Source organism: Hypomesus nipponensis, chromosome 28 (assembly GCF_054491055.1).
Source record: "Hypomesus nipponensis isolate SF chromosome 28, ASM5449105v1, whole genome shotgun sequence".
NCBI lineage: Eukaryota > Metazoa > Chordata > Actinopteri > Osmeriformes > Osmeridae > Hypomesus > Hypomesus nipponensis.
The window spans coordinates 4,670,590-4,685,083 of NC_140388.1; the positions used below are offsets into that span (position 1 = coordinate 4,670,590).

Below are 14,494 nucleotides of genomic sequence, written 5' to 3' on the forward strand. Positions count from 1 at the left end.
CTAAGAAAGATATTAACAGGATATTATTACCTTACACATGTAAGGACTAAAACCCTCCGTCAGGAAGGGAACTGTCCCTAGAATAAGACTTTGAGGACAGGTGAATGATATCAGCAGTAATTGGTTTCTGGTCACCAGGTGAACTGAGGAAGCCGACATGAAGGCTTGTGAGTCTCCTGAGCGTGGAGTCTGGATCTTGGTTGAACAGGAGAACATGAGTTTGGGTCTTCTCGTTGCTTTACCTTCAACTTGAGTTCATGCACAGGCAGTTAAGGCCCAGACCACACAGCCATGGCAACAGCAGAGGATGTGAGACGCATCCTCAGGTCTGTGAACACAAGGAAGGCAGAAGGACCAGATGCCATTCCAGGAAGAGTGCTCAAACAATGCGCATACCAGCTTGCAGATGTCTTTACAGACATTTTTAAAAAGTCTCTAGCCAAAGCGGCCGTACCAACCTGTTTTAAAACAGCAGTCATGATTCCAGTGCCCAAGTAGAGCAACATCAGCACTTTAAATGACTAGAGACTCGGGCGTCACCCCCATCATCGCCAAGTGCTTGGAGAGGCTGGTGGCGAAGCACGTTAAGGTTGCCCTCCCTCGCTCCCTGGACCAGCATCAGTATGCTGACAGGGAACACAGGTCCACTGAGGACGCTATCGTCACAGCCCTCCATACAACGCTGACACACCTGGACAAGAAGGAGACATGTGAGACTGCTCTTCATAGATTACAGCTCGGCTTTTAATACCATCGTCCCTAACCGGCTGATCACCAAACTCCTTGATCTGGGCCTCAGCTACAGCCTGTGTAAGTGGATGAAGGATTTCTTAACAGATGGCCCGCAGACAGTGAGACTGGGTCCTCACCCATCATGGAGCCTGGCCCTCAGCACTGGAGCTCCACAAGGCTATGTATTAAGTCCCCTGTTCTACTCCGTCTACACATATGACTGCACCAACACCCATCATTCAAATGCAGTGATCACATTTGCAGATGACACGACTGTGGCAGGACAAATCACCGACGGAAACGAAAGTGCCTTCAGAGACGAAGTTGACAGGATGGCTTCAAGAAAACAACCTGACCCTGAATGTCAAGAAGACAAAAGAGATCATGGTCGACTTCAGACGGCAAAAGGGCGAACCCTTGACCCCTCATCATCAATGGTGAGGAAGTGGAGAGGACCTCCTGCTTCAAGTTCCTGGGGGTTTTGCTCTCAGAGGACCTGGAATGGAAGATGAACACAGTCCAGAAAGCACAGCAGCGGCTCTACTTCCTGCGAACACTGAAGAGAAACAGAGCTGTCTCCAGAGCTGCTTCAGTCTTTTTACCACTGTGGCATTGAAAGCGTCATCACAGACTGTATCACTGCATGGTACGTCAACTGCACAGACAAGGACAGGAAATCCCTCAGTGGGGTCAGAAGGTCTGCTGAGAGAAGAATCAGACTTCCACTGCCTCCCCTGGACGACATCCTGAGGACACGCTGCCTCGGCCGGCCAGGGGGCATTTGGAAGGATGAGACTCACCCTGCAGATCTCTTCTCCCTGCTGCCCTCTGGGAGGCGCTAGCGGGCCACCACAGCCCACATTCAGACTGCAGAACAGCTTCATCCCCAGGGCCATCACAGAACTACACACCCACACAGCCCTCCTACCCCCCACCAACACAACTATTCATGTTTTTCATATATTTATGTGTGAGTGCGTGGGGTTGCAAGCATGCTTAGATGTGTTGTAGTGTTGTGGAAGGGTGTATGTGGATGTAAGTATTGTTTTTAGTTTTTTTTAGAGGGGGGGGGGGGGGGTTAGTGGTTGCACAAGCAAATTTTGTTGAGTATCTAATGCACTATGACCAATAAAGTGTATTCTATTGTAATGATCAACCAGTGTTTAATCAGCTACTGTTGCCTCAAGGTGATTGAATAAAACATATGGTTACATGGCTTGCTTCTATGTGTGCTGAGTGTCAATGCAGACTGGCTTCATTTAACAGTTAAACACCTCAGGATCACCTCTGAAGCATTAGCCTCTCCAGTGACTTGTACTGCTACCTAGCATGTTCCTGACACCAGCAGAACTATGTTCTGTACCAGCTTTAATGGAGTCAGCACGGTCACCTGCAGTTCCACCAACAATCCACTACACACACACAGCTAATGCACAAACCATCAGGGAGCAGATTCAATCACCATTGTCAAACGCTGTGACTGCTAATTGTAGGTTCTTAATTATAGACTGTAAAGTATATCTATATTGCAACACTTTTGAACCATGTCATACAATGCCATAACTTTTATAATATTGATTTCACATATGAATATATCAAGGTTGAAATTGCTCGCTGTCAAGTCAAGATGACACTATATTTTGGTAGCTCTAATCTGCTACAGCACAACAGTGCTCTCCCCCCTCCCCACACCAGTGACCATGCTCATGGCTCGGACCCTTCCGGAACAGCACAGGTTTTCCCTGGAGCTGCTATCCGGAGCAATGAGAGTGATGTATAAGACTGTTGCAGAAATGTTGAGCCTATGTACAATGTATGTGTTTTAGGAAAAGTTTACAGTTGGATAAGAAGCTTGATACAATGTATGTTGATTCGACTTCATTTGGTAGAGATGCCACCTGTAGTTTTATAACACCTAACTAGGAGACGTGAATTCTAGGAGACGGGAAGTCTGGGTGACCTGAAAGAGTTCTTGTCACCTGGGGGGGGGAAGAGACAGTTGGTCTAAGGACAATGTGGGTTTGGTTGTATTGTTCTTGTCACCTGTGGTGAGATAGATAAATGGATCAAGCTGCACTGACTCTTCCTGTTTCATAGGTGATGTTAATTAAGTTCTTGTTTGAAGATGGTCACACAAAGAACAGTGAGACATTTGATATGTAAATGTATTGTTTTAAGCTGTCACTAAGTTGAGTTTGCTACATTGATTGATAGATTTTATAGAATGCCATTGATCTAAAGTGTATATAAGTCTGTGCATGTGTGATAGTTCTCTATCACTCTTACGAACGATCTGTGTGGATAGGCACCTCCTTTGTAAATGACTGATCAACAAAGCTATGTTTAATCATATGTAATTTTATAGTCTGAATAAATTGTATTGAAACTGCCATATTCGACTATTCATATCTACACAGACCAGCTAGAATTTTCTACCACAAGACCCCATTGATATGTTAACACGACGGAACATTGATCACCACTGGGTCTTCTGAGCCCTCTTGCTGCTTTCCCATGACCATCCTCCTGCCTCCTTAGAGGTCAAACCGTCTACGACACAGACCCGATGGCCAGCCCCTGTGTTCCTGTGAAAGACGCTTCTTTCACCCTCTTCAAGAAGGTTGACGCGGGCATGTGTGGTGCAGACGGCGTCAAGAGGCCACCACTACTTCATTGTGGGCCACCACTATGACCACTTTGATAGTGTCAAGGTCATTGTGGGCCACCACTGCTACCACTTTGAGAGCGTCAAGGTCATGCTCGTGGCCCAGGCCCTTCCGGAACAGCACAGGGTCTCCCTGGAGCTGTTTGGCTGTGACCACTAGCTGACATCCACAATGTCCACAAAACAACAAACCTACCATGGAAGCGGGTCTTAATATCACCCGATCTTTCTTTCAACACAGGCACCCTGGTGTTCACATACAAGATCTACTTTACCTAAAACCTGCAGTAGACCTCATGTTCTGTTCTGTTACCTCTGAGCTGTCTCAAGCCTCCTTCATGCTGTTTCTCTGTCTCCTGCCTCTGGCTCTCTTATGGAATGCTCTGCAGGGTTCTAAGGTGCTTGGGTTCATGTGTCTTTTTCATTGAAGAATTGAACCACATGGAGAGTCTAAAAGGGCTTCTGGTCTTATCCCTCTGCTGCATTGTGCGCCGTGTTACAAAACGTTTACATTGAAATGATGCCACATTTGAACTTTAATGTTCAAATGTTTGAATGCTGTACTTCAGTTGTTTGGACTCTAGTGTAGCAGAGACTATATATTTTCATTTTTATGTATACAGTATACAGTATATGTATATATATATATATATATTTATAAATCAAAATAATGAACACTGACAAACACGCTATTTTCAGTAAATCCCCAGAAATAAAAAGTCAACCACAAAAAAAGACATGGCTTCAAATGATATTTTCTTTTGTGCTCAGGCTCTGTGATGAACACAGGTTCTGTCCAAGGGGTCCATATGGATGATATTGCCTGGTCCTCAGGTCCCTCTCACTGTTGGGGAGCCTCTCTAGTCCTCCTCTTCTGAGGAGGCAGAGCAGCAGGTAAAGAGCTTCCTCATTCGACGGAGGAATCCTCTCATCCCCCCCCTTATCTCCTCCCCTCCATCCTTCTCCTGTTGTCCGCCCACTGAGGAAGAAAACCTGCATTAACACTGTATCTGCATGTTCTCCACACAGCTTCCTGGTATATCTGAGAAGTGTGTATGTAGTAGAACGTGTGCATATAGCTTCCTGGTAGCTAAGAAGGTACTCACCAATGCAGCTCTCCTGTTCCACGTCAGCTGGGACCTCACTGGTCTGTGAACAGACAATACTAAGCATGTAAGACCATAAACTATACTGTAGAGCATTGGCATCAACTTCCAAACTGCAGTATATTCATACCACATGTACAATGGTAATATTCAGTCTGATGAAACTTGTCAACAAAAGAATGATGTCATGTTCACACCATGAGGAGTCTTGGAGCCTCCTGAGGGAAGACACCATGGATGCTCAGCAGTGGCTCATCTTCTAGAAGCAACAGCATCTTGGCAGAAGCTCCATCCAGGGTCTTGGTGCTGATGAGGCCAGCCTCTAGATCCAGGATCTTGGTGCTGGTGAAGCCAGCCTCTAGATCCAGGGTCTTGGTGCTGGTGAGGCCAGCCTCTAGATCCAGGGTCTTGGTGCTGGTGAGGCCAGCTTCTAGATCCAGGGTCTTGGTGCTGGTGAGGCCAGCCTCTAGATCCAGGGTCTTAGTGCTGTTGAGGCCAGCTTCCAGGGCCGGGGTTGTGGTTCTTGTGATGCCAGCCTCTAGATCCAGGGTCTTGGTGCTGGTGAGGCCAGCCTCTAGATCCAGGGTCTTGGTGCTGGTGAGGCCAGCTTCCAGGGCCAGGGTCTTGGTGCTGGTGAGGCCAGCTTCTAGGGCCAGGGTCTTGGTGCTGATGAGGCCAGCTTCCAGGGCCAGGGTCTTGGTGCTGGTGAGGCCAGCTTCCAGGGCCAGGGTCTTGGTGCTGGTGAGGCCAGCCTCTAGATCCAGGGTCTTGGTGCTGGTGAGGCCAGCATCTAGGGCCAGGGTCTTGGTGCTGGTGAGGCCAGCTTCTAAGGCCAAGGTCTTGGTGCTGGTGAGGCCAGCCTCTATATCCAGGATCTTGGTGCTGGTGAGGCCAGCTTCTAGGGCCAGGGTCTTGGTGCTGGTGAGGCCAGCTTCTAAGGCCAAGGTCTTGGTGCGGGTGAGGCCAGCCTCTAGATCCAGGGTCTTGGTTCTGGTGGCGCCAGCTTCTAAGGCCAAGGACTTGGTGCTGGTGAGGCCAGCCTCTAGATCCAGGGTCTTTGTGCTGGTGAGGCCAGCTTCCAGGGCCAGGGTCTTGCTGCTGGTGAGGCCAGCTTCTAGATCCAGGGTCTTGGTGCTGGTGAGGCCAGCCTCTAGGGCCAGCTTTGAGGTCTTGCCTCTTTCCAGCTTCCCCTCAGCAGCATGAGCCCCAGCCTCCCTCAGGGTGAGGTCGAGGCCAGACTCAGCCAGAGAAGCTGTGGACAGCTGAGATGCAGTCAGATGTCTGGTCTGACTGGTCTTCATGTCACCTCGAGCAGTGGCCAGGGCCTTGATGTCCTTCTGGTCCTGGATGATGGCCTTGATGGTGAGGCTTTTCTCCATTGAGGTAGACCAAGACTGGAGGGAGAATTAAGGTTCAGTTGCCATTGAAAACAATCTCCCATTTGGTCACGATTACACTGAACCCAAAGCCAACTATGAATCAATCTGCTTTCTTCACCTTTTCTGCCTGGGGATCAGTGGCCACGGTGATGCTCTCCTTGAGGCTGAAGGAGCTCTCAGCACCTGGCTTGTTATGACCCTGTTGATAGACAGTTCAAACAGTGAGACTTAGTTTAAGAGTTAGTTTATGCCCACCTCTTCTGGAGCTGTCGTGAGAGAAACATGAAATGTGAGTGATTTTGACATCTATAAGCTACAGACTGAAAACACAATGACCTTGTTCCCCCTTGCCAACTCTTCGACCACCTTCCTGGTTGCCTCCAGAGCATGCAGGTTGTAGCTGTCATTCAGCAGGCAGAAAGTGGTAGACTCCACCTCAAACCTGTCAAAGACAGCCTTCACCACATCCCGGGCCAGAGCTGAGGTGATGAACACAATCTTGTGCACCGGGACGTCCCCGTACGGAGCCAGGACAGAGGTGACGGTGTCCTTGAGCAGCCACCGGATCTCCTCTATGGCGGCCTTGGCCCTCAGCCCGTCTACGGAGGTCCAGGTGGTTCCTCCCTGTGTACCTCCACCCAGCAGGTGGCGGAAGGTGATGGTGACCAGCCTGGGGGTGAGCTCTCCAGTTTCCTGCAGGAGACTGGGAGCTACGGGGACCTCAGAAGTGGAGTGAGAGGGCATCAGGCTGTGAGGAAGGCCAGAGAGCAGATGTCGGACCTCTGTCTCTACAGACGGTCTGAACATCTTCATGCTCCTACGAAGTCCCTCCATGGTGACCTTCACCAGAGAAAAATAGAAGAGAGTTAGAGAGAGACAGAGACAGAGAGAGAAAGAGAGAGAGATAGAGAGAAAGAGAGAGAGAAAGAGAGAGACAGTGCGAGGAGAGAGAGAGAGAGAGAGAAAGTTGTCAGTCAGGGAAATAAAGGAAATCCTTTGTTCCAGAATGTGAAGTACTGTTTCTCTGCACCAGGTTGTTGTCCATACCTTTCTGCCAAACAGCCCAGAGAGACGACACTCCTTCTCGGTCTCTCTAAGAATCTCCTGCTGGATCTTCAGAAGCTGGTCGCGTCTCTTCATATACCAGACCTGAGTACAGAAACACCATCAAAAGATCAATTCTGTGCAATCACACACTAACACCTTGAATAAATTAATGTAACTTGCACTATTACTGTCTTCAATATAGAGACCGTAATACGAATCTTTGGTTCTCTGGGAGTTTGTACTGTGAACAAGGTCCACTATGAAGCTCTTACCCTTATGGCAGTCAGCTGTCGCAAGTCTTGATTGCAGGCCCGACACCTTCAAAATAGAAGAAATAAAGAGCAAACCATCACTTTTTGAATGACAATTGTTCTCTCTCTCTCTCTCTCTCTCTCTCTCTCTCTCTCATACACACACATTCACACACAACCATCACATATACACATATGTGCACAGACATGTATTTTGTAACTCCTGAGAGAAAGACTAAGCCTGTCTCACTTGCTGATGAAGCATTCTTCCCCAGAGAGCCACTCGGTGATGTCCTTCAGAGTAACAGAGGATGGAACCGCTCCTTGCTCCAGTAAGGACATGAACTGCCTCATGGTTGTTTTCTGGGAGACAGTTGTGTCAATGTCTATGCCAGTCATCATATATAATGCCATTGTCATCAAGCACAGTGATACTGTTGCATTTGGTTATGGTTTATCACCACAATCTTACCTCATCCAGACATTCTGGTGTTGTCAAAAAGTTATACAGCTCAGTGAACTTCACAGGAGCATGTGGATCAATGGTGGGAAGTTCCCAATTCATGGCTGCAGGTCTGTGTGGAGAGAAACATTTGGATCAGGACTACATGGAGTAACATTGGCGTGCAGGTTTGGTAATGTTATGTTTTTATATCTAATTATTTGTGTTGAAATATTGTTTTTGAGGACAAAAAAACACACTGGTCTCCTGTTGAGACACCAAAAGTCATGAATAGGCCAATACAGTTTGAAGATAGTACATTGTTTTGTACATACTGTAGGCAATAACCTTCTTAGGCGTTAACTTACCTCGCAGTGAATGAGGAATTTGTTGGTCTGTCTTTCATTTTTTGTGTAATTGTAATTGTAAAGAGGCAGTGCTTGTCTTGTGTTGATGATTTCTGCTGTGTTTGGTACATCATATTCATGGTAACTTTAGAATGGAATGTTCGACACTGTGATTCATTCATTGTGACAATGGTTTGGAATTCCATCAAATGTGTTTGATCTTCTTGGGATTGTCATGGATACAAATAAATAAAACATTTTAGCACCCTAATAGTCGTTAATCTTGTATTGAGTTAATGTTAAAAATCACAATATTTACCAAGATCTTTTGAATTCTTATTGCTATTCAAAAATATGCATGTCACAATAATCGCTATTCCAACAAAATGTACATTATGTAAATGATCATCAGATTTTACTGCTCACTAAACTGTCATCCATCATGGGGAATCAAACATAGGTTTTAACAAATTAAATGTGACAAAAGACTTTTGGTGTGATAGATTGATTTTGTTGTTGATTTATTTTATTTTGAAATCTGATCAATAAGTTCAATAGGTATTAAAAACAGTCAAAGGGGCATAAAATGGAAATTCATTAATAAACAGTGTTAATCTATGATCGACTTGTTGAGCCTTTTGAGAGCTGTGATTGTTTAGTTATGCCTGCAGAAGCCGGTAGGGGGAGCTTTCGGCCAGGATGCCTCATTCTCAATGAAGCTGCCAGAAGAAATGCAGTGTGTCCAAGCGTCTTTATTGATATCTCCCCTTTTCAGGTACAACATGAGTATTTGTGCTCTTGAACTTTAGAATATGTTTAATAAATTGTTTTATTTGTGTTTTATTAACATGCCAATGTGTGTGATAAAGAGGGGGGGTCTAACTCACTGTGAGTGAAAAAGAGGGGTGTTGGGAGGGGGGGTCTGACTCCAGCACTCAGGAACTCCTCCAGGCTCCTGCACTGTGTTGTGTCTATCTGATGACTCTAAGAGCGTGGAGGGTGGTGTTGTCACTCAGGGACTCCCTCAGTTTAAGGAGGTGGGCAGCATCGCCACTCTCAGTCAGGTATCTGCACCCCAGTCCTGGTAGCCAATCACAGCACTTCTCTCCAGTTGTCAGACATGTCTCCCCTCCTCTCCTGTGGCTGTGTCTCTGGGCTTCTCTCCAGTGGCCCTGGTCCCAAGTGTCCCCAGCTGGGGAGCTCAGTGGTGCTAATCAGGGAACGAGCTGGGAGAGCTTGGAGAGGAGTGCAGCAGGGGTGCTGTCCATGGTGCTGCTGTCTGATGGCAGGTCACTTCCTGCTGTAGAGACCAGGGGTCTCATTTATAAAGCTTGCGTACGCACAAAACGGGGCTGAAAATGTGTGTACGACACTTTCCACGCAAAGGTTGTGATTTATAAAAAACAAACTTGACGGGAGAATGTGCGGTCCTCCACGCAAACTCTGACCCTCCCGTAGGCCTACGCACATTTTGGAGACAGTTGGAATTGGCGACGCAGATGACCGTACTGTAGTCAGACTGCATGAAGTAAAAGTGGGAAAAACGATTCTACTCGTAATATTTAGATATTTGGTTTTCATCATACACGTTTTTTTCATTCAATTTCATGATTATCATGAAGATTACATCCAGCAGTATTATTTGAGCTTGTACTGAGTGATAATTGTTCCATAAACACCTTGTACAATCAACTCAAATTTTAAATCAAAATTCAGCGCTGTCTCACCATCATATTGTCCACTACCGGACTGCAGGAGGGGGAAATGCCTGACTGCATGAAATGCAGATAACATCACATATCCTACCTTTAAATAACTGCAGGATACATTGTATAACTAAATATGTGTCTTTAATACTGTACATATATCATATGTCAAAAACTGGAAATACAATGTTAAGCTCCCGTGCAATCGTTAAACTTCACGTCCTTGTTATCAGTCCAGACTTTAATAGATTACTATTCATAACAAAACGCTTTTGTTTTCAAATTGTATCTCGATTCGCGGAATCACTGGCACAGTTGACGCCACTGCAACAGTTTTTTAAATTGGTGATCTACCGGCCACCACATTTTCAGACTTTTTGGGCTCCACCAATAGGATAACAGTGTCTGACAAGTTGTCATGCGCCATGATTCACCGTAAAGAACAATCGCATGCCAGGGTCAGGATGAGATACTAGATTAGCATGAGGTGCTTTGCATTGACTATTTATGGTTAAAAATGGGCTTGTTCAGGGCGGGGTACAATGCTGATTCACGTACGCACACTTGTGGGTAATCTGTGATTTATAAAGGGAACATTGCGTACAGGTGTGCGTACGCACGGTTTTATAAATCTGAATTTTCATATGCCATTTTAGGCTTTTGGGCGTACGTACACTTTTAGTAAGAATCCTACACACAGTTTTATAAATGAGACCCCAGGGCTGCTGGCCAGGTGGTGAGATTGCTCCAGCTCATCTCCACCTCCAGCCTCCTCTCCCTGCCCCTCCTCTCCTCATCCACACCTCCTCCAGCTCACCTCCACCTCCAGCCTCCTCTCCCTGCCCCTCCTCTCCTCATCCACACCTCCTCCAGCTCACCTCCACCTCCAGCCTCCTCTCCCTGCCCCTCCTCTCCTCATCCACACCTCCTCCAGCTCACCTCCACCTCCAGCCTCCTCTCCCTGCCCCTCCTCTCCTCATCCACACCTCCTCCAGCTCACCTCCACCTCCAGCCTCCTCTCCCTGCCCCTCCTCTCCTCATCCACACCTCCTCCAGCTCACCTCCAGCCTCCAACCTCCAACCTCCTCTCCCTGCCCCTCCTCTTTTCATCCTCTACTTTCCTGTCCTCTCTCCTGTCCTCTACCATTATGTGTTTTCTAGGGCAAATGATGAGAAGTGCTAGTTTGCTGTACTATTTACTTGATCATTTTGGTGACAGGAGGGGACACGTCCCTGCTGGTGTCCACGCTGGTGACAGGAGGGGACACGCCCCTGCCCCGTATCAAAACACCCCACAGCGCTAGAGGTCAAAAAGGTCTTGAGCAGTCTTCAGTGTGGAGGCCGCTAGGAACTGGAGCGCTACTGAAGCCGAGCGCATACGTTGGTCCCTGTTACCTCATTTTGGAGTTGGATTTTTTGCAGAACATATTCATATTATTTACCTTTCACTAAATACATTTTCAGATCTCACTGTAGCAGGATTCAAGACGCTGAAAGATGCAAAACCGCCGTCTGGTATTGATGAAACCTGGTCTGGCCCTAGACTAACTTTTAGTTACGGAGGGAGGGATGTGCGATGTGTTCAAGTTGAAAGGAGACAGATGTGCCACTCTGCTCCCAGCCTCCAACAACATGTCCACCATCATTCAAAACCTGGAAACGCCAAAACATTCAGTGAATCCCCCAAGATGATGGGTGGAGGGGAAGTAGGTTCATGGTTAAGGGGTACATTTGGAGATCTGGGAGGTCAAATGATTTCCTTCCCCACTCCAGTCTCTGCTGTCATAGTAATCATCATTGCTGTATGTTTGTGATCCTATTGTGCTGTGAAGCTCATGTGTAAACGCTGTACCAAGACAGCCTTGCCTGAGGCCTTGATGATGGTGATGCTCCCTAGAGAACAGACACAGACTCCTCCCAGTGTGTGTTTGGTCAGAGGAGGCTCCTACAACACCTGGACCCACCCCCCTTTTCTAGGGCAAGGCAGCACATACATACATCCTCTGTTATAGGGCAAGGCAGCACATACATACATCCTCTGTTATAGGGCAAGGCAGCACATACATACATCCTCTGTTATAGGGCAAGGCAGCACATACATACATCCTCTGTTATAGGGCAAGGCAGCACATACATACATCCTCTGTTATAGGGCAAGGCAGCACATACATACATCCTCTGTTATAGGGCAAGGCAGCACATACATACATCCTCTGTTAGAGGTTCTCCTCACTACTATTTGTAACCTCCGCTGACTACTGTTGTATGACCCTTTAAACAAGCACATGTTGTGATGATTCAGAGGATCCTCAAGAGGGGACTCGTTAAATGTATCTCCCAATACTGACACAGAGAGACTCCTTGTTTGTGGAGGTCCAGAGACCTCGAAGAGGGGAACGAAGAGGTCTGTCCTTAACCACTGATCAATTAACAAGAACTAATGATGACTTTATTCCTTTAATACTGTTTGGAATGCTCTGAATATAATAAACAATTTTTGATCAATACCCTGCTATGTTAAGCTCATAAGAACATAACCCTTGGTTATGTCCAGGAGAGAAATATGCTTATGTATGAATGATGTTGCTTTTATCATTGATAAACTGCTGTTTGCTTATGCCTGCATAGCCTTAAGTTAGTTCTTTCTAAGGTGCGACTAGGAAATTCCTGTGACACTACTGTAAGTCAGAGGTCACAATATTACCAAAGTGTATACTGCCATGCAACTATGAACGAGGAAAATAGGAGGAGCGTCAAGGCCATTTCTAGGAGCCCTATATCTAAAGACCTCAACACAAGCTATCTAGCATGCAGCTGCCTTTTTCTGTGCTTGCGAAGGCTGTTGATTATCCCCCCTGACGTTTCTTGTGAGAGTAAAACCCCCATATTGTGATACTATTTAACTGCCCTGATTCCTGTATTCATGGTCCAGTCTTCTGAGATAATCAACTTGAGTGTATCAGACCCCCTGCACCTTATAGATCTATAATAAATACGTTGATTGTTGTCTTGAATTTGTTGCTTGTTGATTCACTTCATTGACTTGGTACATTCACAGCAATTGGGTACTATCTAATACGTCTTCACCAGACACTGGGGGGGCAGTGGGAGTGAGGTGACTGTCTCTCAGATGGAGAGAGGGATGGAGAGAGAGACAGTGGGAGAGAGGTGAGTGTCTGTGCCCTAAAAGCCCAGGCCGACTGGACATAATGACTACAGACCCGTCGCCCTGACCTCTGTGGTAATGAAGTCTTTTGAGCGCCTGGTGCTGGCACACCTTAAATCCATCACAGACCCTCTACTGGACCCAGTGCAGTTTGCCTACAGAGCCAACAGGTCTGTGGACGATGCAGTTAATATGGCCCTCCACTTCACCCTACAGCACCTGGACTCCCCAGCATCCTATGCCAGGATCCTGTTTGTGGACTTCAGCTCTGCCTTTAATACCATTCCCAGCTTAAGCAGTGCGTTAAGCTGGGAACACAAGTCTCTGATTCCCAGTCCATCAGCACTGGATCTCCCCAGGGCTGCGTCCTTTCTCCTCTACTCTTCTCCCTGTACACCAACAGCTGCACCTCCAGTCATCCGTCCGTGAAACTCCTGAAGTTTGCGGACGACACCACCCTCATTGGGCTCATTTCTGGTGGAGACGAGTCTGATTATAGGTGGGAAGCAGACAACCTGGTGACCTGGTGCAGCCAGAACAACCTAGAGCTCAATGCTCTCAAGACAGTGGAGATGGTTGTGGACTTCAGGAAGAACACAGCCCCACTCACCCCCATCACCCTGTGTGACTCCCCAGTCAACACTGTGGAGTCCTTCCGCTTCCTGGGCACTATCCTCTCCCAGGACCTCAAGTGGGAACTGAACATAAGCTCCCTCACCAAGAAAGCACAACTGAGGATGTACTTCCTGCGGCAGCTGAAGAAATCAACCTGCCATAGACAATGATGGTGCACTTCTGCACAGCCATCATTGAGTCCATCCTCACCTCCTCCATCACCACCTGGTACGCTGCTGCCACTGCCAAGGACAAGAGCAGGCTGCAGCGTATCATCCGCACTGCAGAGAAGGTGATTGGCTGCAATCTGCCTTCCCTCGACGACCTGCACACCTCGAGGACCCTGAGACGGGCGAAGAAGATTGTGGCTGACTCCTCCCACCCTGGACATTCCCTGTTTCAGTCACTCCCCTCCGGCAGAAGGCTGCGGTCCATCAGGACCAAAACCTCACGCCACACAAACAGTTTCTTCCCTTCCGCTGTTGGCCTCCTCAACAGGAGCTCACACTGACTGTTTAAAAAACTTTTTACATTTTGCACTACATTCAATTACTGTAATATTTGTATTTTATATTGTATTTTATATTGTGAATTGGCAACTTATATTTTTATTTTATTTTAACTGTATTACACTTAGTATTGCTAGTTTATGTATCCTTAGTATAGTTAGACCACATATTTAAATTTAACATTCCTATATGTTTACTGTATGCACCTTCCTGCCAAAGCAAATTCCTTGTCTGTGCAAACATTCATGGCGAATAAATCCCATTCTGATTCTGATTCTGATTCTGATTCTGTCTCTCAGATGGAGAGAGGGATGGAGAGAGAGACAGTGGGAGAGAGGTGAGTGTCTCTCAGATGGAGAGAGGGATGGAGAGAGAGACAGTGGGAGAGAGGTGAGTGTCTCTCAGATGGAGAGAGGGATGGAGAGAGAGACAGTAGGAGAGAGGTGAGTGTCTCTCAGAAGGAGAGAGGGATGGAGAGAGAGACAGTGGGAGAGAGGTGAGTGTCTCTCAGATGGAGAGAGAGACAGTG

The 14,494-nt window shown here is 47.0% G+C and overlaps 1 protein-coding gene across 1 annotated transcript; it reads right to left on the bottom strand.

Annotated features, from left to right (window-relative positions):
* Positions 1 to 4,168: 4,168 nt before the first annotated feature.
* Positions 4,169 to 8,097, bottom strand: LOC146219586 (uncharacterized). The gene is made up of 10 exons (XM_084695029.1): positions 7,991 to 8,097; positions 7,653 to 7,755; positions 7,431 to 7,543; positions 7,202 to 7,247; positions 6,930 to 7,031; positions 6,219 to 6,722; positions 6,001 to 6,081; positions 4,701 to 5,897; positions 4,504 to 4,546; positions 4,169 to 4,376 (listed from the first exon to the last, which is right to left on the bottom strand). The coding sequence occupies exons 1-10, from the start codon at positions 8,026 to 8,028 to the stop codon at positions 4,258 to 4,260; spliced, it is 2,346 nt and encodes a 781-aa protein (XP_084551155.1). The 5' UTR covers positions 8,029 to 8,097; the 3' UTR covers positions 4,169 to 4,257.
* Between the last annotated feature and the right edge of the window lie 6,397 nt (positions 8,098 to 14,494).